A 25,340-nucleotide genomic window follows, 5' to 3' on the forward strand; every position below is an offset into this window, starting at 1 on the left:
GGAATGAAAGCCACCTCCTTTCCTTCCTACCTTGTAAGTCCTGACTGTAGATCAAAGAGACCTGTGTTCCTGGCCTTACTGAGCAGTGGATGGTAGGGCCGGTAGGGAGAGCTGCAGGCCCATTCAGGCAGAAGTCTGAGCTCCCTCAGAGTCAGCAGTTCTACGCCAGTCCTCCCAGAGGACACATAATCACTGGCACTAGTTCACAGGTTCGTCAAGGCGGCTTATCCTAGGTCCATGCCTCGCAGACTCATATATGTACTTGGCAGGTATTAATGAGGCTCTAATTCATGCTGGTACCCATTCAGCCTGAAGGGAGGACAACAGGACCCTTGTATTTCCTGAGCTCGCATTCAGCCCACTGATTGTAGCTATACAGGGGCCACCCCATTATCCTTTCCCTAAGACCTACTCAGCTAGTGCTGATTATGATGAGTCACTGACCTAGGGAGTAGCCACATGGCTTCTTTCCGTTCATTCAGTAAAAACTCGTTGGGTATTTACAAGACATTTGTAGGGTGGTTTTGGAAGGAGTCAGATTTGGGGTATTAGAGTCACTGTCAAGCTAGGCACTGAATTTCCAGGACCCAACTGGAGACAAGACCCCTCTTCTCCCCACCTCCAGGCCAGTTGTTTGGTTTCATGCAGACACTGATCTCCAGGACAACATCACCTATCTATCTCTCAGGCCTTGCTCTCCACTCAGCATTGCCAGTATTAGCAAGGTTGGATGGCTGTCGTCCAGACAGTGTTCCCTGTGCTGGCATATTTGTTCGCTGAAACACCAGCAGGGAACTGACACAGAACACTGCAGTTGGTTTTTCTGTCAAGGTCAGCCGAGAAAACACAGCCCTCTCAGCTATTTGATCTAATTAACAGTTCCTGCTGCAGAGACACTGATGCCAGTTATGGCTACAGGGATTTGTTTTGCTAGACATTGTCTGCATTAAGGATAAAGCACCTATGAAAGCAGGCTCTGGGTCTGACCGCAGGCACATAGCCCTGCATGAAGTGGGCTATTCCTGGCATTGATGAGCAGGTACTTCTTGAATAACCAGGTATATGGACAAGTGTCAAGGTCATGGTAGCCCTCTAGCAAGCCACAGGCAGATTCTGATCCCCAGCTGTGGTACCTGATTTCTACATGCAATGCCTCCTGCCTTGCTCTCTTTTAGAACATGGCATTGTGCCAGTTACCAGTGACTGCCAGTACCTCTTCCCTGCCAAGGTTGTGTCTCGTCTGGTAAAGTGGGTGATAATTGCCCATGAAGATTACATGGTAGGTAGATCTGCAGCCCCTGTGACCATGTCACCCATCAGCTCCTGTCCCCACCCTCTGCCATCAGGGCAGAGGCTTTAGGGGAGTAGCAGCTCACCCTGGTTCTTGTTCTAGGAGCTGCATTTCACTAAGGACATAGTAGAGGCTGGACTGGCCGGGGACACCAATCTCTACTACCTGGCGCTTATTGAAAGGGGGACAGGTAGGTGATTGCACGCATGCCTGGGGGTTTCCTGAAAGAAGCAAAAGGTCCTAGACTCCTCCATAGAGATTTACAAACACGGGTGGCCAGGGAACCACCCTTACAGTGAGGACTTGTTCTGCAAAACGGGCACACACCGTGTCATGTTGAATCCTCACATAGTCACTATGGTGATGGGCTCATCCCATCGTAGAGCTGAGTCAGTCCTGGCCAGATCACAAGTTTGATCTCACTTCAGCTTGGTCTTGTTTTTTGTTTTAGTTCCCTGTAGCAGCCTACCTCAATTCTACCTCATATGCAGAAGGGCAGAGCTGTTACTGATTGTAAAGATTGGGTAGCAGGACCTCCCTCCCTCTAATGACACCTGACCATGCTGGGCCTTCCACTGGAGCCCTGAAGATGCCGTGCTTGGGTGATTAGGCTATTATCCCACCCCAGCCTCAGTAGCTGGCACTGCTCACTCGTCCCAACCCCCATCCGCACAGCTGGGACTCCTGAGCTGAGGAGTCTGTGGTCCTGTATTAGTCAGTATTTTGAATGATGTAAAATTCTTGGGCTGGGGATATAGTTCAGAGATAAAACACTTGCTTAGCATACTTGAGGCCTTATATTTATTCCCCAGTATCATAAAAAGAGAAATAAGATAAGTAAAACAAAATTAAATCACCTAAGCTGGAAAAGTTATAAAGGAGATCTTATTTACTCATACACTGGTGAGTATACTTGTTAACAATTTTTGTTACATTTATTTAGTGCATGTGTGTGTGCACTCGGGTCTAAGCAACACACACACACACACACACACACACACACACACACACACTCCACGTTATCAGAGGAGTCAGTTCAGTTCTTTCCTTTAACCTTATGGACTCCAGGCTTAGGAACAGCCACCTTTACCTACTGAGCTATCTCGCTGCCTGCTTGTATGTTTTGTCTTCTTGAGAAAGATTCTCACTGTGTGGCTTTAGCTTCTCTGGAGCGCACTGAGATGTAGACCTAGCTGGTCTAGAACTCACAGAGATCCATCTACCTCTAGAGTGCTGGGGTGAAAATTTTGCACTACCTCATTGTTTTATTTTTGTTCATGAAATTAGCTCAAGCTGGTCAGAAAACCCATTATGTAGTGCAGGCTAGCCTTGAACTCCTGATCTTCTTTCTTAGCCTCCAGAGTACTGGGATTGCACTCACGGGTCACCATGCCTGAGGTAGCTCAAATATTTGAAGGCTAAGAATCCAAGATGACCTAATGACTCTCTAGTGAAGGGCTTCATGGGTGGTGGAAAATACAGAGATGTATGGAAGAAATCACGTGGTAAAAGAAGAAGCTGGAGTAACACCTTTGGGCACTAACCAGAGTCTCATGAGAAATACCGTAATCCTTTCAGAAGTGCCAATCAAAAGATGTCTGGGAGCCAGAAAAGGGGCTCAGTGAGTTAAAGCCTAATTACCTGAACTCAATTCCTGGAACCTACATAAAAAAGCTGAATGGAGTGGTGTGCAGCTGTAACCCCAGAGATGGGAGAATTTTCTGGAAGACCCAATAAGTAGCATAGCTGTGGAAGGAGAGCTCCTGCCTCAAAACAAAGTAGAATGAGAGAAGTGGCCTCTGAGAAACAGTCTTCCGGCCACATGCACCCTGTGGCATGCTCCTGCACTCAAACACATACACACAGTACCCAAGTTAACCTTAACAACAACAACAGGGGTCAAAAGTGTCACCTGGGAAATTAATATATGGAGATATATTTTTGGGATTATGAATGCAGATTTGATGGCAGATAGTTCTGGTTCTACTCAGTCTTGTGCTTTTGTATCTGTTTTATGATAGGGAAGTTTCTGTCAGAGCGTCATTTTCCTCATATATAAATTGGATTTGGGAAGCTGGGAATATTTGCCACCAGTCCTAGTTGGGAATCAGAAGCAAGAGGATCAAGAGTTCAGAGTCATTCTTGGTTAAATGTTGAATTTGAGGCTAGGCTGGGCTATGTGAGACTCTCAATAGCAACAACGAATTCTTTTTTTTTTTTTTCTAAAAATTTATTTTTCCTTTTACATACCAACCCCAGTTCCTCCTCTCTCCCCTTCTCCCACCCCCCTACTCCTCAGAGGGGGCCAGGCTTTCCTTGGGGCGTCAACACAGTTGACTGGCATACCAAGTTTGAGACAGGACCAAGCCCCTCCCCCTGTATCAAAGCTGAGCAAGGCATCTTACCATAGGGGATGGGTTCCAAAATGCCAGTTCATGTACAACAGCAATAACAAATTCCTTAAAGAGGGGTGGGGGTTGCTGGAGAGATGGATCAGTGGTTAAGAGCACTGGCTGCTCATCCCAAGGACCTGAGTTCAGTCTCCAGCACCTACATGGCAGCTCACAACCATCTGTAACTCCAGTCCCAGGATGCATTGCCTTCTTCAGGCTTTGTAAGGCACTGTATACATGTTGGTGCAAAGATACCTGGAGGCAAACAACCAACCCCCCCCAAACACACACACACACACACACACTGTGTTAAAAATTTTAGTGACACTTCTTGAAGTAGACCAGATTTTGGAGGAAGCAAAGTTACTATATCTTATACTCAGCAACCTGGTAGTTCTACTTAGATTCTAAAACAGTTAGTACCAGTATACTTGGCAGTACATAAATTAATAGGAGACATTTGTGTTGGCTTTGGTACAGTGTGGAGACCACCATGGGAAGCTGGGTGATCACTGATTTTTCTCCCTTTCCTCTGTTCCCAGCTAAACTTCAGGCTGCTGTGGTATTGAACCCTGGCTACTCTTCCATCCCACCCATTTTCCGACTTTGTCTAAACTGGAAAGGGGAGAAAACCAACAGCAATGATGACAATATTCGGGTAAGGCCCTCACGTGTGCTGGGAGGGACAGAGAGCCCCTAGAAAGGGGTAGTGCCCATGGCTGCACCTAGTGAGGCCATGGGCCTCTGTAACTTACAGGAGTTATAGAATGTGCTAACCCCTTAACTTCCCTGAGGCCCACAGCTGTTTTTAGTCACCAAATAGCATTGTTGACTGGGTACAGCCTCCTTGGACCTCACTGAGGGCAGTGAGGGAGAAAAGACAGACACACAAAAGGCCGAGAAAGCTGGAATCCAGTGGTCTCAGTTGGAGAAATCTTAGTCCACCCCTAAACCCAGCATGTTTATTACATAGCGTTGAACATGGAAGCAGGGTCATGGTACACAGATGGACCAAGGAGGCAGGTTTAGATAATCCCAGTAGGAGCAGGCTCTGTAGGGAGCCTGGCCATAAATATCCAAGGGGTATAAAGTTATAGTTGACATTTTCTGAACACACTGTCAACATCCACTTGGATCGGAAGGGAAGGCATTGCCATTCCTCAGCCTCATGTTGGGGAGGGGGAGGTTTTGTCATACCTGCGTGGGTCGGAGGTTAGGGTCCTCACATAGACCAGCGTGTGCATGCTTGCTCCCACACATGCACTGAGGTGCCAAGTGTAGGTCTTGTGGTGTCCTCAGGTACAGCTATGAGGTAAAAGCCTGGCCAGTGTGCCTAGCCATACTTGGGAGGGAAATGCTGATGTGCTGGCTCCCCACCCACACAGGCTATGGAGAGTGAGGTCAACGTGTGCTATAAGGAACTATGTGGCCCTCGGCCCAGCCACCAGCTCTTGACCAACCAGCTGCAGAGGCTGTGTGTGCTGCTTGATGTCTACCTGGAGACAGAGAGCCATGATGACAGTGTAGAGGGTCCCAAGGAGTTTCCCCAGGAGAAGATGTGCCTGCGGCTTTTTAGGTGAGTAGAGGGCTGGTCTCTAGCAACTCCTCATGAGGACGTGAACAAAGATCAGAGTTCTCCCAAAGACTGGGTCTCATTGGACAGGGCCTGGCACAGAGGGCACCTGTCTTCATTCATAGCAGAAAATTGTCCTGCCATATCTCCAGGAAGAACTTGTTTGCTCCTTCCTGAGACTTCTCTGCGTCTGGCTCACCTGTTCTTAGTTTCCCCCTAGAGAAGGCCAACAAACCAAGGGAATTGCACCAGGCCATGGGAAAAAGTTTTGGCTGAACTTTCAGTGTTTTCTGTGGAAACAGCAGGGCCTGTTTACTTTTGATACCCAAGTGAGCACTCACACAGCGCCCCATAGTCCTAATGAGCTTGCTGGCATCTTTGAGTGCTCTTCCCTCAGTGAGAAAAAACAGTGGACAGCCAGGTAGCATAGAGAAAACAACAAAACAAAACCACTTCTAGAAGGCTGGGAGGTGAGCACACTAAAGACAGAGACAGAGCAGTCTGTTCTGCTGAGCCCTGCGCCTAGGCCTGAAGAGGAGGAGGAAAACCTTCCATGGGGCTAAGGGTGACTCAGATCATTTGTGTGAAGTTTCCAGACGATTCCTGCTCCAAGTTAGGGCCTCAGAGTATGTTAGCAGGTCTGAGCAACGTGCTGTTTAGAGTGTCTGGGCTTGCAGTATCTCAAGCTGGTTTTCTATTTTCTTGGTTGTTGGGGTTTTCTTTCTGTTTGTTCCCTAATGTTTTATTATTATTATTATTATTATTATTATTATTATTATTTCAAAATTCTAGAGATTACTTTTAGATCTCCCTTCTCTCTTGGGCAAGGGAGTGAGGAAGGTGGGAGTGTTTGGACTATAATTCCTTATCAGGCCTGATATTATGGCTCATGCTTAAAATCTTAGTACTTGGAAACTGGAGGCAGGAGCATTGCTATGAGTTCCTTTGGCTATAGAACAGATAGAACAAAAGAGTTCTCACCTTGCTCTCAGTCATGTTCTTGAATAGACAGTTCTGACATTCGAGAAGTATCCAGCCTCTTCTTTCGGGTCTGGCCCCTCCACTGCCCAAAGGAGCTACAAGGAAGCAGAGCTGAGCACCAAATGCCAGTCTGAGGCTTGTTCCCTCCAGTGGGTCTGTGTGAGATCTAAGCTCTTCCCACCTCTCTGCCTACTCTAGCACATTTGCAGGATGGAAGCCCCACACAGCCTGTGCTTATTTTCTCTTAAATGGTTCAGAAGACTCATTTCCTGAAGTGTTGAGCTCTGCTAGTGCTCTGGGAGGTGATAACATAATTGATGGATGGGGATGCAAGGTCTTGACCGAGAGTCCAGCCGACTACAAGTGCAGGATGCTGGCTGGTGTGAGCAGTAGTAGACCTGCAGCTTGGCCTGAGACCTGGCCCCTCTGCCTAGGTGTACCCTCTGGTTGGAGGCTTATAATGCCATGGATGGGTCCTAGCTCCCACATATGAGATAAGTGTCTCTGACCTTATCCTTCAAGCAGTACATACTACAAGAATTGATGGAAAGATTAAATTGAGATGGAGAATGTTACATGCCAGCACAATGCAGGCTGGATAAGCCCTCTGCCACTGAAGAAAAGAGGGTTTAATAACCTTCAGTCCCTGGTGAAGAATTAAAACTTTCCTCATCGCTTTCCACTCCCCACTGCTAACTCACATTCCCCTAGTTACTTTTCTGTTGTGATAAACATGTGGCCAAAAGCAAGCTGGGGAGGAAATGGTTCACTTCAGTTGTAGTCCTTCCCAAAGAGAAGACAGAGAACTGAAGAGAACTGAAGCAGAGACCATGGAGGGATGCTGCTTACCACTTGCTCACTCAGCTTACTTCTTCCCATTTGACTCTGACGTGTGTAAGCTGACAAGAACAACTATCCTGTACCCATCCTTACCCTCGTAGACCAAGTCCCAGAGTGTAGCTGTTGTTTGGATGTCAATCATAGACAAACATGGAGAAGGAAGACGTCCTTTTTGTAGATGTTTGTCTTTGTGGAGCTGTGACTCTTTGTCTGAGGACCTACCTTCCTGCTAAATCTTCACAGGCTGGAAGTTTGAACATAGGTCTTGCTCTGCCCGGCTGTGACTCAGTCTTCCTGGAACAAATAGGCTTTGGTATCAGACCTCTGGTTTTTGTGTCAGTTACTTCCTGGCCATATACTATTGTGCAAAATTTTGCCTCCTTTGCTTGTGTCTTCAACTTTAAATGTTCTCTTCATTTTTTCAATTATAGCAATCTAGTGTTTGATGATAAAGTTGTAAACAGTGATCCAAAAAATGAGAATGTTCATGTACTGTCCCCAAAATGTCTGCTGCATTGAGGAATCTTCCAGGGTCACACATTTGCAAGTATATAGAGGCACTTTTACAAAAATGATATCACACCTTCACCATTGTGATCTGATTTTTCTCACTGTGCCCTGTGCCTGAACCATGCAATTCTGACATCTTCCCCCATGACAGCTCCATGGCGTTCTCTTGTGAGTAAGCTGTAATTTGTTTTATCAGTTCAGAAGGCACATTATTAACAGTTCTCTTTTCTTGTTTCTCTAGGGGTCCAAGTAGGATGAAGCCATTTAAATATAACCATCCTCAAGGATTCTTCAGCCACCGGTGATGTCCCTCTCTACCTGTCATTCTCCAACGCCCAACCCTGGGTCCTGTGTCTCTGCTCTTTGCTCTGGACACGTGTAGTTCTTCATATTTTCCAAAGACACCAGCTGATTAAAATGTTACCTGACCACATAGCCTTTGTTTGTACCTACTTGGGCTGTCTGGAAGAGCTGGTGGGACCAAGGCAGCATAAGGACTATTTCTGGATTTTTTTGTTTTGTTTTTCAAAATAGGGTTTCTATGTGTAGCCCTGGCTGCCCTGGAACTTGCTTTGTAGACCAAGCTGGCATCGAACTCAGAGATGCCTCCCGAGCACTGGGATTAAATGTGTGTACCACCACCACCATCCTCCAGCTTGAATGAGCTTTTTAAAGGTGGCTGAGGGGTATTGGTTCTAGAGAGGTGTCGCCTGTTTGTCCACATCTACCTTGCTTAGTTTTTTAGGGACAAAGTATCTCAATGCTTATTATCCTAGATCTCTACTTATCAGGAAGTTATAGGAAAAACCAAAGTCAGCAGTTTGTTTCTCAACCCTCACTCTTTCTGCTAGACCTGTTTTTGTCCCTTGATGACCTAATACTTGGCAGTTGGATGTTTTAAATGCCTAACATTACAACAGCCTTAAATAGAAAGCAGATAGACATCACAGAGAATAATTCTAAATATTTTGATTTTTATGGTCAGTGAGACCAGTGTTGGAGAGTCTTATGCAGATCTACTGACCAGTGAGTGACAATACCCTGTCATAGCAAGACTGAGGCCAGTCTTTGGCCACACTACCCTGGACATGCACAAGCATATCCGTGCTCAGAAATTAAGCAAAGTTAGGCATAATTAGCACCTATGGATAGGAGAGTGAGACCAGGTAACCCTGGAGGATTTTTATGACAGTGACTTGATTATCTCTTTACTTCAGGACTTCAGACGTGGAGACAGGCAAAGGTTCCCAGTGACCCTTGACTCCCGCATCCATGTCAGGCGGCTTACAACCACCTGTACCTCTAGCTTCAGGGGAATCCACTGTGTCTGGCCTCCACAGGCACTGATACCTATGCACACACCACCACCACCCTACACACACTTAAAGATAAATTTTTAAGACACACTGGGAGACTCCAAAACCTGCCAAGGTTCCTCATTCCAGCAAGAGGAGATTGGTACCTTAGGGTAGCCTTAAATGTCTAGCACCACTCAACACTTCTCCACCCCACACAGACTTTTCCCTCTGACTACCAGAGGAAGACACTCTCTGACAGAGGCTCTCAAACTACAGAGGACTTACCTGTCTACAAGCTGACCAAAAAGCATTTTCCCAAGAGACCAAAGATGGGCCAAGGAAGTATATTTTAAATGAGTTCCCCAAATGCATTTTGCCCTCACCTTTCTTTGAAGGCATTGTACTTTTTTGTCCCTTCTCATCCCTCATTTTTCTTGGTGAGATGGAACACAGGAGAGCCAGTTTTTCTAGGCAGCTCCTTCTCTGCTGTCTTAGGTAGCTTGAGCATCTGGGTGCTTCTTTTCCTGACCTAGTTGCCTTTGCCTGGGAGTTAGTCCCTCCTGGCATATTCTGGGTCTGGCTGCTTTCAGGCCTCTATCTCACTGCCTGTGCTGAATAAGATTAAAATAGGGCCTAAAATTAGTCCTTTGATGGCCCCTGCATTGCAGCCACCTCTTTTGGTCTTGTCTGGAAGATGGCCAAATTGACTCAGCACAAAAACTCACCTCTAGAAAGAAGCAGGGACTGTTGCAAAGACTGCGGGTGAGTGCTGGGGAGTGTTTGCTAGTTACAGTCTGCCCCAAGAGCAGGCAGAGCAAAGGAAGCTCAGTGTTTGCTAGTTACAGCCTCCTAAGAGCAGGCAGAGCAAAGGAATCAGTGTTTGCTAGGTACAGCCTGCCCCAAGAGCAGGCAGAGCAAAGGAAGCTCAGTGTTTGCTAGGTACAGCCTGCCCCAAGAGCAGGCAGAGCAAAGGAAGCTCAGTGTTTGCTAGGTACAGCCTGCCCCAAGAGCAGGCAGAGCAAAGGAATCTCTTGGTCTTAGTGGAGTCATCCATATCTATAGTGTATAGATGGGAAGAACCTCTCAGCTACAATAGTCTTTGCAGTTTCTGAGCTGGGGCACACCCCAAGCTGCAGCCCCAGCCAGCACTTTCCCTGCACCAGGAAGCCCCATTCATGTTCCTTGCCTTTTCTTTATTGTAGTGCCAGGGATCGAATAACACAGGGCATCGTGCTTATTAGGCAAGTACCACTGAGCGGCACCCCTCAGCTCATCTGCCTTAGTTAGGGTTCCTGTTGCTGTGGTGACTCACCATGACCAAAAGCAAGTTGGGGAGAAAAGGGTTTATTTTTATTTAACTTAGAATTTCACATCAGTGCACATCATTGAAGGTAGCCAGTACAGGAACTCAAACAGGGCTGGAACTTGAAGGCAAGAGTTGAAGTAAGGCCGTGGAGGGGTGCTGCTTACTAGCTTGTTCCTCATGGCTTACTCAAGCTGCTGTCCCTCCTTCCTCCCTTTTTTTTTTTTTTTTTTTTTTTTTTTTTTTTTTTGTCTTTCGAGATAGGGTTTCTCTGTGTAATAGTCCTAGATGTCCTGGAACTAAGCTCTGTAGACTAGGCTGGCCTTGAACTCACAAAGATCTGCCTGCTTTCTGCCTCCCAAGTGCTGGAATTAAGGAAATGCACCACTGCCCGGCCCCTTCCTCCATTTTTATAACAGAGAAAACTGGCTCAGGATGGAATAACTGTCCATGTTCCTATGTCTGTGGAGCTCTGCCCCAGGTTTAAACTCAGATCTGTTCACATCTAAAAAGTCTTACTCAGTAGCTGTAGGCTACAGCTGGGCTGTGAGACATTTCAACAATACTGTTCATGTCTGTATACTCAGAGGAGCCTGGTGGTCAGGAATTATATTTTAGTGTCATGATGGCCCACTGGGTGCCTTTCACCTCTGAGCATGCTTGATCCTGGACAGGCTGTCCAGTTCATCTTTGGTGTTGGGATGAATCCCCATTTCCAAACGGAGATAGCTGTTCGGTGGTTGTGAGGATTAGGAACCCACTTTTAGGGACTGCCAAAATAGCTCAATGAGGTAAAAGTGTCTGCTCTACAACACTAGTCACCTAAGTTAAATCCCAGAGGAAACTGACTACACAAAAAATATCCTGTGACCTCCTCATGTATGTATGTCCAGTGGCCAATGCATGATGATTAGATGGCTCAGTGCTAAAGGCACTTGCTATACAAGTCTATTGTCCTAAATTTGATCCCTAGGACCTACATTGTAGAAGCTGTGGACTGACTCCCACCAGTTATCCCTAGACCTCCACACCAGCCCTGTAACACACATGTTTATACATGTACACATACATGCAAAAACAAAACAAAAAAACATAATATTTGTTGCTTTGTGTTTGTGTGAGACAGGGTCTCACCTTGTAGTCCTAGGTTGCTTGGAACTCGATATGTAAACCAGACTGGCTTTGAACTCACAGAGATCCTCCTGCCTCTGCCTCCCCTGGGATTAAAGGTGTGCCGCCATGCTGCCCCGACAAATCTACTTTTAGTATTATACCCAGCGTCTAGACTGTAAGGGGAGAGGCCTTGGAAAGAGGTCTGTAGGTGAGGAAAGATTGCTGGGTGCCCTGTACCTCTTTTCATTATTTTCTAATTTGTGAGCATGAGCAGTCCCATATAAGTTTATGAATCAGTAAAAATGTTTAGCAATAAAACTTTAATTACTATTGTTGAATGTGTGTGTATGTGTGTGCGTGCACTCGAAGGTGTGTGAGAAAACAACCTTTAAGAGCTTGTTCTTTCCCTCCAACTTGTGGGTCCTGAGAATAGATCTCAGGCTTATCAGACTTAGCTGTGACTGCCTTGACCCACTAAGCCATCATCACTGACCCAGGCATGAAAATTTTGATAGGGACTGTAATGAATCTGTAAATTACCCCTGGTAGTATTGTGCTTTAAACAATATTAAGAGCAGGGTGTGTGGTGCACACCGAAACCCCAGCACCTGGGAAATGGGGGTGGAAGCTGGACTAAAAGGCCATCATTGTCTTCGTAGTGTTTGAGGCCAAACTGCTATGTGAGACCCTGTTGTGTATTTGTGATACACAAGTACAGGGTGTAGGCTGGGCTGGTCTCACACTTGCATTGATCTACTTGCCTTTGCAAATGGCTCTTTTAATGCTATTATAATTTTTTTTTTTTTGATTCTCTGTTCAGCCAGATGTGGCAGCACACCCCTTTAATCAGTGCTTAGGGAGTGCTTAGGGATAGAGTGGATCTTTTTGAGTTCAAGGGTCAACCTGGTTTCCATAGCAAGTACCAGTCCAGCTGGGGTTACAGGTGAGACCCTATCTAAAAATAAACAAAAAGCCTGTTCAGATTGTGTGTTGCTGGTGGGTCCAGTGTGTCTAGATTGTGTGTTGCTGGTGTGTCCAGTGTGATCAATTGTGTGTTGCTGGTGTGTCCAGTGTGATCAGATTGTGTGTTTGCTGGTGTGTTTAGTGTGTTGTGTTCATTACTAGTAGTGAGTAGACACAAAATCAACTCAGTTGTTCTTTTTCATTTTTTTTCAGACAGGGTCTCAACTGTCTCCAGCTTCTTAAAAATTATTTTTGCTTTATTTTATGTGTGTGAGTGTTCTATCTGCATGTATGTTCTATCTGCACATGTGTGCCTAGTGCCTGTGGCCAGAAGAGGGCATCAGATGCCCTGAGACTGGAGCTATATATACATACAACTATAAGCCACCATGTGGGATCTGGGAATGGAACCTGAGTTTCTCTGCAAGAGCAAAAGTACTCTTAGCCACGCAGTCATCTCTCCAGCCTGTCCAACTTCTTGGGTAGTGCTAGGACGACCTTGAACTTCTAACCCTCCCACCTCCACCTCTTGAGTGTTGGGATTACAAGTGTGCACCACAAACCCAGGTTACATATGTGTACCTTGAAGCTTTGGTGAACATAAATTTTATTAACTAGTAATTTTTTAGAATTCTAGAATTCTAGAGTTGAATCCTGGTTCTAACATCAGTGTTATTGCAATATTCTGAAAATCTCTCTCACATCCCGAGAATGTTTGCAGCACCTCACAGTTAATAGCACACCTTGCAGTCACCTAAGACTGTTCTAGTGGGGCTGGAGAGATGGCTCAGAGGTTAAGAGCACTGGCTGCTCTTCCAGAAGTTCTGAGCTTAATTCCCAGCATCCACATGATGGCTCACAACCGTCTGTAATGAGATTTGGTGCCCTCTTCTGGCCCACAGGTGAACTTGCAGACAGAATATTGTATACATAATAAATAAACCTTTGGGTCGGGCAGTGGTGGTGTATGTGTTTAAAACCATCACTCAGAGTCAGGCTGATCTCTGTGGGTTCAAAGCCAGCCTAGTCTACAAGAGCTAGTTCCAGGACAGCTTCCAAAGCCACAGAGAAGAAAAATGGGATCAGTGCTCTCTTCACTGGTAGCACAAGCCCCGGATTTGACCCTTGGGACTACATAAGCCAGGGTGGTGATACACACGTGGAGCCCAGCACTTGGGAGGTTAAGAAAGAAAGATCAGGAGTTCTATGTCATTCATTCTCTATGTAGTGAATTAGAAGTTAGTCTGGACTACTCAACAGCCCATCTCAGAAGAATGGTACACACACAGACCACAGATCATTTAGGTACTATGGATATTTCTTAACATGGTACTTGCCATCATTATAAGAAATTTGGAGATATTCAGACGCTTGTAACCTTTTAAGGCAAGGCACATGGGGGAGAGCCAGGCAAGGTGGCCCATGCCTGTAATAATAGTACTCAGGGCAAGCAGAATAAGGGGTCATGCCAGTACCACCAAGGATTTAACAGTGAGGGTGCCATGGAAACCTGTAGGAGGACCACCGCTTTCAAAATTACTTCTGGAGCCAGGGATAGTGGAACATGCATGCAACCCCAGCTATTTGGGAGGGAGAGACAGGTTCAAGATAAACCTAGGCATTTAAGCAAGACAACATCTCAAAATAAAAATACAAAAGGGGTGGGAGTGGAGTACTGAAAATAAAATCCATGCCCAGAGAAGCAGATTGGCTATAAAGTAGGTAATTATTGTAGTCTTCACCATGTGTGACCTTATACGCCGGTGCTTTTCGTCTAACATGCAGAGTCATTGGGCCGTTCAACATCCTCCTGGGGCTCACTGTTCCCAGGCATCAATGTTCATTAGGGTGCACTGGGGTTTGGCAAAGTGTGTACTATGCCTCCCCCTCAGATTGTGATGTCAATCAACAGTGTGGAGTCTGGAGTCTGATGAAAGTGCTCCAGGTCACTGGCACAGATCTGCTGTGACATCTAGACCTCCTGCCCCTGCCCCTAGCCTTCCCAGGGGAAGGGAACAAACAAGAACTGCCCCAATTTTATTTTAGAAGCACTTGGTTTTATTGCATGGAAGCAATTGAAAGTGGACTCCAGTGGAAAGTGCGCTCTGGCATGGTTCAGTGGCCCTGGCCCTGATTCGCCTGCTGCAGCTCCTCCCGGATAGAGTGCTGGGTAAGGGCCTGACCACTCCTTTGGAAAACAAGAAGGCATTCAGGAATAGGTTACAACATCTCAAGCATAATGCATTTCTAACTGCTCATTCATTATTGCGATCATCTGTCAGTTGTACATACAGGAAATAAATGCACTTATTTGGAAAGGACGGGACAGTTTTTAGTCAAGTGGTTTTCATGTAGCATTCAGCATATGTCACATTCGGCTACAATAAGCTATCATAATTGTCCATCACCTGGGGTGGGTTTGGGGCATCGGGGGCCAGGGCTGAGGGTATCTTCTCTTGCTAGCTTAATCCTAACAGAAATTCCTGTTTGGTGAGGGCAGGCCCATCATCTAAACAGTGTTTCTTCTTACAGAAAGGAAAGGAAGGAATAAAATTTATTACACTGACTCTTTAGTACTGGGACCCTCCGAGTTTCTTTGGCTGTTCCTGGATGAACATGTCGTGGCCTTACTTCTCCCCCTTGGTGGCCTTGTCCTCTGTGGCCTTCTCTGCAGGCTGGCTGTCTTTTTGGTCTGTGCTAGAGGATTTTTCAGCCTTTTCTGTCTTGGGTTTGCTGGGCTCTTTGGGAAGGCCCTTGTCGTCCTCCTTGGCCTTGGCCTCCGTCTTGGGCTTCTCCTCGGGCTTCTTGGACTCTGTGGCCTTCTCCTCCTTGCCGTCTCTCTTCTCTGGTGCTGCCAGCATCTCTTCCTTCTGTGGCCTTTCCTGCTCTGCAGGTTTGCTGGGTTCTTTGGCCTTGGTGTCATCCACTTCTGTCTTGGTCTCTGTCTTCTCTTTGGATTTAGCCTCTTCCTTTACCTCCACCTTGGCAGGAGTCTCCTTCTCTGGGGTCACTGCTTTCTTCTCTTCAGACTTTTCCTTCTTGGCTTCCACTGTGGAGTCCTTGGGCTTTTCTCCTGGGATTTCCTTCTTCTCTTCCACCTTGGGCTTTGCAGCTTCCTTCTGGGGTGGTTCATCTTTCTTGATCACCTCCTCTTCTGTCTTTGGTGTAGCGGTGGTCTTCTCCTCCTCTACTTTCTTTGGGGGTTCTTTGGCTTTCACCTCCTCCTTCACAGGGGACTTCATCTCTTCCTTCTTGGAAACTTCCTTCTCAGAAGCCTTGGCATCTTCCTTCTCAGGGGACTTGGCCTTCTCAGGGGACTTGACCCTCTCTGGGGACTTGACCTCCTCCTTGGCAGGACTTTTGGCCTGCTCGGGAGATTTGATGTCTGCGGAGTACTTTGCTTCTTCCTTCCCTAGAGTCTTGGCTTCTGGGGATTTTACATCTAGAGTCTTGACCTTCTCAGGAGACTCTGATTCCTCCTTCACTGGACTCTTAGCCTTGTCAGGGGATTTCACCTCAGCTGGAGGCTTGACCTCTTCCTTCACAGGGGACTTGGCCTTCTCAGGAGATTTGACTGCTGCTGGTGATTTAACTTCTTCCTTCTCTGGAAACTTGGCTTGGGCTGGAGATGTTGCTTCTTCCTTAACTGGAGACTTGGCCTTCTCTGGAGATTTTACTTCTGCTGGGGACTTCACTTCTTCCTTCACAGGCGACTTGGACTCCTCAACTGGGAATTTTGCTCCTTCCTTTAGAGGGGTCTTGACTTTCTCTGGAGATTTTACCTCAGCTGGTGACTTGGCTGCAGTTGGGGACTTGGCCTCAGCTGGAGATTTTACCTGAGCTGGTGACTTGACTTCAACAGGTGACTTGGCCTCAGCTGGTGACTTGACCTCAGCAGGAGACTTGGCCTCAGCTGGAGATTTTACCTGAGCTGGTGACTTGGCCTCAGCTGGTGACTTGGCCTCAGCAGGAGACTTGGCCTCAGCAGGAGACTTGACCTCAGCAGGAGACTTGGCCTCAGCAGGAGACTTGACCTCAGCAGGTGACTTGGCCTCAGCTGGTGACTTGGCCTCAGCAGGAGACTTGGCCTCAGCTGGTGACTTGGCCTCAGCAGGAGACTTGGCCTCAGCTGGAGATTTTACCTGAGCTGGTGACTTGGCCTCAGCTGGAGATTTTACCTCAGCTGGGGACTTAGCTTCTTCCTTCACAGGAGATTTGGTTTCCTTTTCTGGAGATTGGGCCACTTCTGCAGGGGGAGATGTTACATCTTCCCCTCCCTCTTCTGTTTCATCTCCTCCTTCCTCCTCTTTGGCCTCTTTCTCCTCCTCTTCTGTCACTTCTTCAGTCACCTGGATCTCTTCTGTCTGCTCCTCCACAATCACAGTTTCTTTCTCTGATTTTTCTACCACTTTTATCTTCTCTTCGCTTTTGACTTTTATGTGAGTGGATGTGGAGGGAATCTTCGGGAGTCCCTCAGTAAGAGAGAAGGGACTTGGACCAAAGCCAATCCGACACTCTTCGCCTTCCAGGAGCTTTCTGCAGAATGGATAATGAAACACACCATTAACGCAGAGCACACTGCAGGTTTGGAATTTTCCTTGGTTTTCCAGAAGCTCCCCTGCATTCAATGACAGGGTTTGGTGAATGAAGGATATGAATGAAATTTCACTTTCGTTTCCTTTTTTCTTCTTTCCTTTCTCTCTCATTCCTTATTTCTCTCTCTTTACTTATTTTTTTCTGGTGCTCAGGATTGGGTCATGCCAAGCACACACTCCCCACTGGTCACAGCCTCAGCAGGAAGCACTTTGAGAATAGGGAACATTACTTAACAAAGCGTTCTGGTGACCACATGCAGAGCCTGATCCCCAGGGGGCTGCACTGCTATTTATGAAAGGAAACGTCTCCCTAAAGAATGGCCCTCAATAGAAAAACTCCTACAAAACTTACACTTATTGCCCCTCAACTAAAACCCCATTCAAGAGAAAGCTGGAGGTCTGGGAGTGTGGCTCAGTGGTTTATTGCTGGTCCAGTGTATATGAGGTCCTGAGTCTGGAAAAAGAGAGACATAACTACTATGACTACTGAAAGTTATACCCTGCGCGCGCACACACACGCACACACACACACACACACACACATGAAAAATAAATCCCTCCCATGGCTGAGAGAAAAAAGCTGAGGACAAGCAAGCCGATACTTATAAATGTAGTTTGAGAGCTTTGGGATATTGCCATTTGGAGCTGTCCAATCACCTTTGCAGCCATTCTTTGGGATTTCTTCTCTCACTTAGCTACTCACTAGCTGTGAGCTTCTCTGAGCTACCCAGACTCTGAAGGCCTCCCTTTACCTCACTGGTAGAGAGATGACCACCAGAGTCCTTACCTCAGAGGGCTGCTTCTGTGAAATGGTGAATGTTAAGAGCTTGATAGAGGGTCTGCCTGAAGAAATATAGGAGGTCCCCCCCCAACAGTGTTTTCCAAATATAACAACTGAAACATTGCCCTGGCTCTAATTAAACTACAGGTCTCAATCCAGCAGCCTGGGCCTGTCTTTCTAACTCAAGGATCACTCTGATTCCTGGCTAGTGCACTGTGCTGAGTATCAAGATTAGACCAGAGCCAGGAAGAAGACACAGTCAAGGGGGGGGGGGCTCATCTTTGGGGACTGGTCTTCTCATGGCTCCCATTCAGTGAGACTGTGTGACTGCCCAGAAGAACCTGTGTCAGCTGGATTTCCCTATGAACAAGACTGGCTCAGCCTCCCAACAGCCCATGGCATGCATGCTGTTTTTATCATCTCCATTTATTTTTGCAAGGAATGAAAGCCTAGTAAGCTAAGAATGGGTTTATGATGGTCCCTGACTGTATGTCCCAGTCAGAAAGAACACAAGTCACTTGAGCCAATGAGATAGCTCAGCAGGTAAGTATAAGTATACCTACCATTGAGACCAAGGACTTGGTATTTTTTATACCTAGGACCCACATGGTGGAAGCAAAACACCAACTCCCCAAACTTCTGACATGTATATACATGTGCATGCAAACACACACACACCCTCTAATTTCCATTTGTGTGCATTCAGACACACACACATACACACATAAGTAAATAAAATGCAATTAAAAGAAAATAAGTCAGAGATGCCCCTTAACTGAAGAATGGATAAAAAAGATGTGGCACATTTACACAATGGATACTACACAGTGGGGGAGGGGAACCAATGGAATCTTGAAATTCACAGGCAAATGGATGCAACTTGAAACCATCCAGAGTGAGGTAACCCAGTCACAAAAAGAGGAACATGGTATGCACTCACTCATATATGGATTTTAGACCTAGAGCAAAGGATCACCAGCCTACAATTCACACCGCCAAAGAAACTAGGATACAAGGAGGAACCTAGGAGATTCATACAAGGTCCCTCACAGAAGGGGGAAGGGACAAAATCGCCTGAGCATATTGGGAGTGGGGGGGGGGCAGTGAGTGGAGAGGGAGCTAGGAGAAAGAGAAGGGGAGGAGAGGAGAACATGTGGGACTAGGAAGATTGAGTCAGGGGACGAATAGACAAGAGCAAAAATAAAATAAAATAAAATAAAAAGAGATACTATAATACAGTTAGCCATCAAAGGTTTGAAGAGAAAACTGAGTATACAGAAATGTTTAGAGACCTACAAGGATGACCCCAACTAACAATCTGAGCAACAGTGGAAAGGCTACCTTAAATGCCCTTCCCTGATAATGAGATTGACGACTAACTTATATGCCATCCTAGAGCCCTCATCTAGTAGCTGATGGAAACAGAAGCAGACACCCACAGCTAAACACTGAGCTGAACTCCTGGAACCCAGATGCAGAGAGGGAGGAGTACTAAGCAAAGGGGTCAGACCAAGATACAGAAACCCACAGAAACAGCTGACCTGAACAAGGGGGAGTTCATGGACCCCCAGACTAATAGCTGTGAAACCAGCATTGGACTGACTCAGACCCCCTGAATGTGCGTCTCAGAAGGCCTGGGCAGTCTAAGGGACCTCAGACAGTGGAACCAGGATGATCCCTGGTGCATGAAATGACTTGGGGAGCACATTCCCCATGAAGGGATACTCCCTGAGCTTAGAGGAAGAAGGGAGGGCCTAGTCCCTACTCCAAATGACTTGACAGATTTTAATGATCCCTCCTGAAGGCATCACCCTCTCTGTGGAGTGGGGGGGGGAGTGAGATGGGGAGGCACCCGGGGGCATAGGAGGGAGGGAGAGGGAACTGGGATCCATATGTAAAATAAGAAAAAAAAATGAATATATAAAAAAATAAGTTAGCCTCAAGAGTTCTGTCTCTTGGGAAGTAGAATATTGTCAGGGCTGAGGGCAGGGGCCAATGAGGAATCTGGGATGATAAAAATAGCTCTGGAAATGGATGGGGATGAGTGCTGCATATGCAAATGTACTTAATACCACTGAATTGTTTATTTAAAATGGTGAAATGGCAAATTTTAAGATATATATTTTAAAATTCTCTAATTTTATTGTATGTGTGCATGGGTGTGGTTACATGTGTGCATGCAAGACAACTTTCTGGTATCCGTTATCTTTCTGCAGTAGATTCTGGTGATCAAACTTAGGCTCTCAGATAGCCCTTTACCCACTGAACCATCTTGCCTTATTATACAGAATTAAATATATTTTTCTATAATGAGGACTGGAGGGATAGCTGAGCCCTTAAAGGTTCAGGTTCACAACTGAAATACTTTTGGCTGGTAAGATGGCCATGTGGGTAGTGATGCCTGCTGCACAAGCCTGAATGCCTGAATCCAATCCCCAGAACCCATGTAAAGGGGAAGGAGAGTACACACACACACACACACATACACATACACACACACACACACACACACACACACAGAGAGAGAGAGAGAGAGAGAGAGAGAGAGAGAGAGAGAGAGAGAAGGGGGTATTTTTGTCTTAGGTAGGCTGAGGTGGTGCACACCTTGAGTCCCAGCACTTGGGAGGCAATGGTAGGTGGGTCTCCATGAGCTATAAAGCAGCCTGGTCTATATAGTGAGTTCAAGGCTAGATAGGGCTACATAGTAAAATCTGTTCCAAAAACAAAAGAAGACAAAGACAAAAAAAAAAAAAAAAAAAAAAAAAAAAAACTTTTGTCTTTAAAAAGTAGCAGGCTACCTAAACACAACTTGAAACTGGAGACTTATTGCTTCATTGGAACACAGGGCTCTATGCAGCCTCGAGGATCTGAGAACATAGGACTCCATGCAGCCTCAAGGATCTGAGAACATAGGGCTCCATGCAGCCTCAAGGATCTGAGAACATAGGGCTCCATGCAGCCTCAAGGATCTGAGAACATAGGGCTCCATGCAGCCTCAAGGATCTGAGAACATAGGGCTCCATGCAGCCTCAAGGATCTGAGAACACGGGCTCCATGCAGCCTCAAGGATCTGAAAACATGAAGCTCTATACTGCCTCGAGGCTCTGAGAGCATGCAGCTCTGTACCGCTCAAGACTACTGGGCTGCCTCACCTGTAAGCAGCAATCTCAATATCCAGGGCCATCTTGACATTGAGCAGGTCCTGGTACTCTCGGAGCTGTGCTGCCATCTCCCACTTGGTGTTTCTCAGCTCATTGTCCAGCTGCTGAATAGCATCCTGTGGATGGCAGATCAGTCAAGTCATCTGTCAGCTGGTACCTGGCCCTCAGTTCCAGATAAGCTGGGGCCACCCTGCTCAGCCACCTGGCTGGGGACAAAGCTCCACCCTGACAAAACTGCAAGATACTCATGTACAGACATGGAAAACTCTGGATTGAAAATCTTAGCCTGAGGAAAGATCTGGAACGATATATAACTGATACTGGCTCACTCAGTATAATGATGGGTGAATATTTACAGATGCCTTAGAAAGTGCTCCATGAAAGGGTTGAGGTGTAGCCCAGTGGTAGAACACTTGAGTAACATCATACACAGGGCCCTGGGGAGAGAGCAGTTTTAGCTACTTTGTTTTCTATTCTTTCCGAAAGTGCCTGTAAATGTCAGTTCTTGGCAAGTGTCTGCTCTTTGATTACCTGGCAAGCCAGAGGGTCCCCAGAAGCTATGCATAGAGATGAGACACCTTCCCACTGGGGCACGGCCTAAAGTGAACCTTTACAACTACCTTTTATCTCTTGTGTTACATTTCTTCAGTTCCTAATTTCTCTGTAATCATCACATTACTTGTTTATGTGATTCTAAGAAAGTACACTTTTCTCCCCAATTGTTTTTAACTGAAAAAACCTGCCAAAGTTGCCCCCAGGCCACACCCACAGACACTGGTGACTACAAGAGATTAACTACTCTAACCAAGATTATGCTGAACATTTACATTTAAGTAGTAAATTATTTATAGGTGCTAGGATGGAGCCCAGGGCCTCACACATAGTAGGAAGGAAAGAACTCTACCACTGAGTTATCCCACACACACACCCCGCACTGGTGACCTTCACATCTCTGCAGCGCAGTGGTTTTTGTTCTTGTTTTTCCTTCTTCTCATTTCAGAAAAGACATTTTAATCCAGATAGGCAGATAAGTCTCCAGGTCCACAACAAGGAACAGTGTCTGACTCAGAGTCCAGGTCTTTCTCTAAGAAGGGAAGTGACGGTTCCTCTGCTCACCTGATAGGATGCAATGTCTGCCTGATGACGGTCTTCTAGCTCAGAGCGCTGCCTCTCCAGTGAATCTTTGGTGCTTTTCAGCGCCTCCAGCTCCGTGGTCCTGGCCTGCAGCTGCCTCCGGTACTCGGTTATCTCCTCCTGTGCCGAGCGCATGGCATCTGTATTCACCTTGGCCGCCTCTGACAGTCGGTCCAACCTCACTGAACAGGGGAGGAACCAGGGCACAAGGTTAGGCACATCTGAAATTGGTTCCAATACTCAGATTTGGAAAGTGACACACATTGGTTGAAGATGTACCAACATGTTAATCCATCCCATCCTGTGACAGTCAAGTCACTCTTGTCCAAAGCCACCCAGTTAGTGAGTGGCAGGATTCAAATTTAGTCTATTTGGCTTTGAAAAACAGATTTGTCTCCCTCAACTTGATCCATAAACCACTCAGGAGAAAGGAAGGTCCTGTTCCTGGTGCCAGTGCCTGGCAGAACTCCTTACCAAAGGTCTGGCATACTGGGGAGGAGGGGGTGCAGGTGGGAAATCTAGCATGAGGCCTTATGCTCAGCTGGGGTCTGCAGGCTTGTGGAAGTTAATATGCCTGTGATCTCACCAGGCATGAAAGCTGTGGGAGCGATCAGTTACAATGTAGCCATGGCAACTTCCTTGCAGGTTTCTGCAGAATCCAAGGTCACAGGGGAGCCCATGGCCTGTGCACCAGCCCTTTGTCCCTTCCTCTACCTGACTTCATCCTCAGGCACAGCTCCTGAGCCAATGGAAGCCATACATTGGCTCTGGGTTCTCAGATCTTCCAGTAGAAACCAGAAATTGGTCTTAATCTCCTGAAAGGGAACACCCCACAACCAAGAGTTGATCCTGGTGGAAAGACAGAGGCCAGCGGGTGGGGACATATCCTTGGATGCTCTGCTTGGGTAAAGGACAAACCTAAAAGAAGAGAAGTCCCCACTGGGAGGAGCCTTGCTGCAGAGATGGGGGAGGGACAATTCACTGCCGCTGCAAAGGAGTGGAGCTTAAAAGAGGGAATTCTAAGCATCCAAATCCCAGTATTCCTGGCTTTCCCTGGTGTTAGCAAACTTAAAAACCACCCAAGTGAGGAGTCTCAGCTATTATGGACATCAGACAACCTTTGGAAAACACCTGGACTCTGCGCTCTCCTTCAGAACGATGCACAGGTTTATAGCTGATGTCAGGAAGGATTCTGCATCTGAGACTAGGAAACTCGGTTACTCCATGTCAAAAGAAACATGAACCAGAGAAAGCCAATGTTGGTCAAGGTCACCCTGCAGCTACTGGGCAGTGTGCTTCAGGGCAACTGCAGTCTAGCTGACTCAGAGCCCTCCAAATTGGAGGAGAAAGGGAGATGGGAAGTCCCAGTTTTTGTTTTGTTTTGGGGTTTTTTGTTGTTTGTTTGTTTTTTTTGTTTTTGTTTTTGTTTTGTTTTGTTTTTGTTTTGTTTTTTTGAGACAGGGTTTCTCTGTGGCTTTGGAGGCTGTTCTGGATCTAGCTCTTGTAGACCAGGCTAGTCTCGAACTCATAGAGATCTGCCTGCCTCTGCCTCCCGAATGCTGGGATCAAAGGCATGCGCCACCGCCGCTCTGTGAGGTCCCAGTTTTTGAGAGAAGGATGGGTATATGAAGTAAGGCAGTGTTGCCTTGGCCAATGGCAGTCATGAGGTCCACATGCTGGTTCCATACTGAACGAGTAGTGGGGAGAAGAATGGTAGGTCAGCAGAATACTCCTGCTCCTCCCTCTGCACACGGTGCAAGAAAGGCTGGCCAGAGTTGGCAGGGCAAGTGGGTGCTGAATACCCTGGTCTAGATGGGGCTTGTCTGTTCGAAAAGCAGACCAGTCTGAAACTGGGGTCTGCTTAACAGTGTGGAAAGCTGAGGGGTTGGCCCCGGCGTTTAAGTACAGACATAAATAGTGTGGAGGGCGGCAACTAAAGGAAAATCCAGGGTTGGGTCCCCCTAAGGGAGGGCCAGAGTAAAACTGCTATTTTATGTGGTGGCATGCACTTTGCAGAGGGTCCAACTACTTTTGGGAGGACTCCTACCATCTAGTTGGTGAACGCATCAGCTGCTCACTGCCCCGCCAGGAGGAGACGACCCCTTCCCACCCCAAGCGCCCGCGCACCTCGGAACCACTCCTCTGACTGCAGCGTGCTCTGCACCGCATGGCCTTCGAGCTGCGCGCGGATCTCCCGCAGCGCCGACGTCACGTCGCACTTGAGGGCATCGCGCGCCTCGACGTGCGCCTGCGCTTGGGCGGCACCGCAGCCCTGGATCTGACCCAGCAGCTCGCCCACCTCCTCCTGGTGGTGGCGCCGCAGGTAGCCGCACTCCTCCTGCAGCGCCTGCGCCTTCTTCTGCAGCTCCACGCGCGCCGCTTCCGCCTCCTGCGCGAAGCGCGCTAGAGCGCGCGCCGCCGCCTCTGCTTCCTCTCGTTGCCGGGCTTCTTCGTCCAGCCGCTGTCGCACGTGCGCGATGTCCTCCAGCAGGTGCTCCTGCTCCAGGCGCAGCTGGCCGCGCGCCGCCCCCAGGCGCAGCACGGCGCCGCGCATCTCGCGCACCTCGCGCTCGTACAGCTCGCCCATGGCGGCGCGGCCGGCTTGCTGCTGCCGCAGCGCCGCCGCCTCGCCCTCCAGGCTGCGGTTGTGCGCCTCGAGCTGCCTCACCTTGTCGATGTAGCCCGCGAAGCGGTCGTTCAGAGCCTGCAGCTGCTCCTTTTCGCTGCGCGCTGCCGCCGCCGCCACCACGCAGCCCTCCGGCCCGTTGCTGAGTGTGTCTAGCGAGTCGGTGCTCGAGGCGGCGCCGGCTCCGCGGAAGCGGCTGGACGAGGCGGACACGGAGCTCACGGACGTCCGCGCCCACGAGTGGAAGCCGCTGGAGGAGCCGGCCGCGGAGCGCGTGCCGCCGGTGCCGGACTTGCGGCCCAGCGCGTAGTGCAGGCTGCCGCCTCCGTGCAGCGGCGCGAACGGGGCGCCCAGCAGCGCATCGGCGCCGCCGAAGCTCATCATGGTCGAAGCAGGTGCGGCCGCCGGCAGAGCAGGAGCGAAGGGCCGGGACGGGGCGGGCAGCACTGCGGCAGCTCCGGGACGCCCGGCTCTTTTATATCCGCGGTGGCCGGGTCCGGCCCCTCGGCAGTGGGGGGCTGGGGAGCAGGGCCCCGCCCTCTCCACCTCCTCCCCCGCGGCCCCGGGCGGACCGGCTCCGCCGCAGTGAGGTGGGCGGGGCTGGGGGGGAGGACCCAGGAGTGAAGGGGAATCGTCGCATCGTCAGTGAAGCCTCCGGAGGTCAGACCAAAGAGTAAAGGACTTCCGGAGCGGACAAGTGCAGACCTCCAGGTGCACGTAGGAAGACCCTCTTGGTGTGCTCAGAATAAGAGAGGGCACTCGAAGTTGGGAGAAGGCT

At 48.0% G+C, this 25,340-nt stretch overlaps 2 protein-coding genes across 10 annotated transcripts in view; one reads left to right on the forward strand and one right to left on the reverse strand.

Annotated features, from left to right (window-relative positions):
• The window catches only part of Thoc5 (THO complex subunit 5), a 32,470-nt gene extending 24,449 nt beyond the window's left edge, over positions 1 to 8,021 (forward strand). For both annotated transcript variants that reach the window (XM_051200190.1, XM_051200191.1), the window contains 5 exons: positions 1,176 to 1,279; positions 1,394 to 1,481; positions 4,227 to 4,342; positions 5,070 to 5,260; positions 7,830 to 8,021. In XM_051200190.1, the coding sequence (XP_051056147.1) occupies positions 1,176 to 1,279; positions 1,394 to 1,481; positions 4,227 to 4,342; positions 5,070 to 5,260; positions 7,830 to 7,893 (563 nt within the window). In that variant the 3' untranslated portion in view covers positions 7,894 to 8,021. The remainder of the gene's footprint in view (positions 1 to 1,175; positions 1,280 to 1,393; positions 1,482 to 4,226; positions 4,343 to 5,069; positions 5,261 to 7,829) is intronic.
• A 6,345-nt stretch (positions 8,022 to 14,366) lies between these two features.
• On the reverse strand, positions 14,367 to 25,084 carry Nefh (neurofilament heavy chain). 8 transcript variants are annotated; one of them, XM_051200175.1, is made up of 7 exons: positions 24,064 to 25,084; positions 21,919 to 22,118; positions 20,794 to 20,918; positions 16,372 to 16,801; positions 16,156 to 16,209; positions 16,084 to 16,101; positions 14,367 to 16,047 (listed from the first exon to the last, which is right to left on the reverse strand). In XM_051200175.1, exons 1-7 carry the CDS (start codon positions 24,944 to 24,946, stop codon positions 14,893 to 14,895), a joined length of 2,865 nt encoding a protein of 954 aa, XP_051056132.1. In that variant the 5' UTR covers positions 24,947 to 25,084; the 3' UTR covers positions 14,367 to 14,892. The 8 variants fall into 8 exon arrangements, with proteins under 8 accessions (XP_051056132.1, XP_051056134.1, XP_051056135.1 ...); XM_051200177.1 differs by having other exon boundaries at positions 16,156 to 16,191; positions 16,390 to 16,801; positions 24,064 to 25,083; XM_051200178.1 differs by lacking the exon at positions 16,084 to 16,101 and having other exon boundaries at positions 16,156 to 16,191; positions 16,390 to 16,801; positions 24,064 to 25,083.
• Positions 25,085 to 25,340: the final 256 nt, after the last annotated feature.

The sequence above is a fragment of the Phodopus roborovskii genome, unplaced genomic scaffold (genome assembly GCF_943737965.1).
Source record: "Phodopus roborovskii unplaced genomic scaffold, PHOROB, whole genome shotgun sequence".
Lineage (NCBI taxonomy): Eukaryota > Metazoa > Chordata > Mammalia > Rodentia > Cricetidae > Phodopus > Phodopus roborovskii.

Excerpts from the sequence above, each read along its gene's own strand:
- Nefh (XM_051200172.1), bottom strand. The coding sequence starts at position 24,946 with ATGATGAGCTTCGGCGGCGCCGATGCGCTGCTGGGCGCCCCGTTCGCG. Across the intron at positions 20,919-21,918 it reads CAGACATTGCATCCTATCAG|GATGCTATTCAGCAGCTGGA; the intron begins GTGAGCAGAGGA and ends TGCCATCCACAG. Across the intron at positions 16,102-16,155 it reads AGGCCAAGTCTCCTGCTGAG|GTAAAATCTCCAGCTGAGGC; the intron begins GTCAAGTCACCA and ends TCACCAGCTCAG.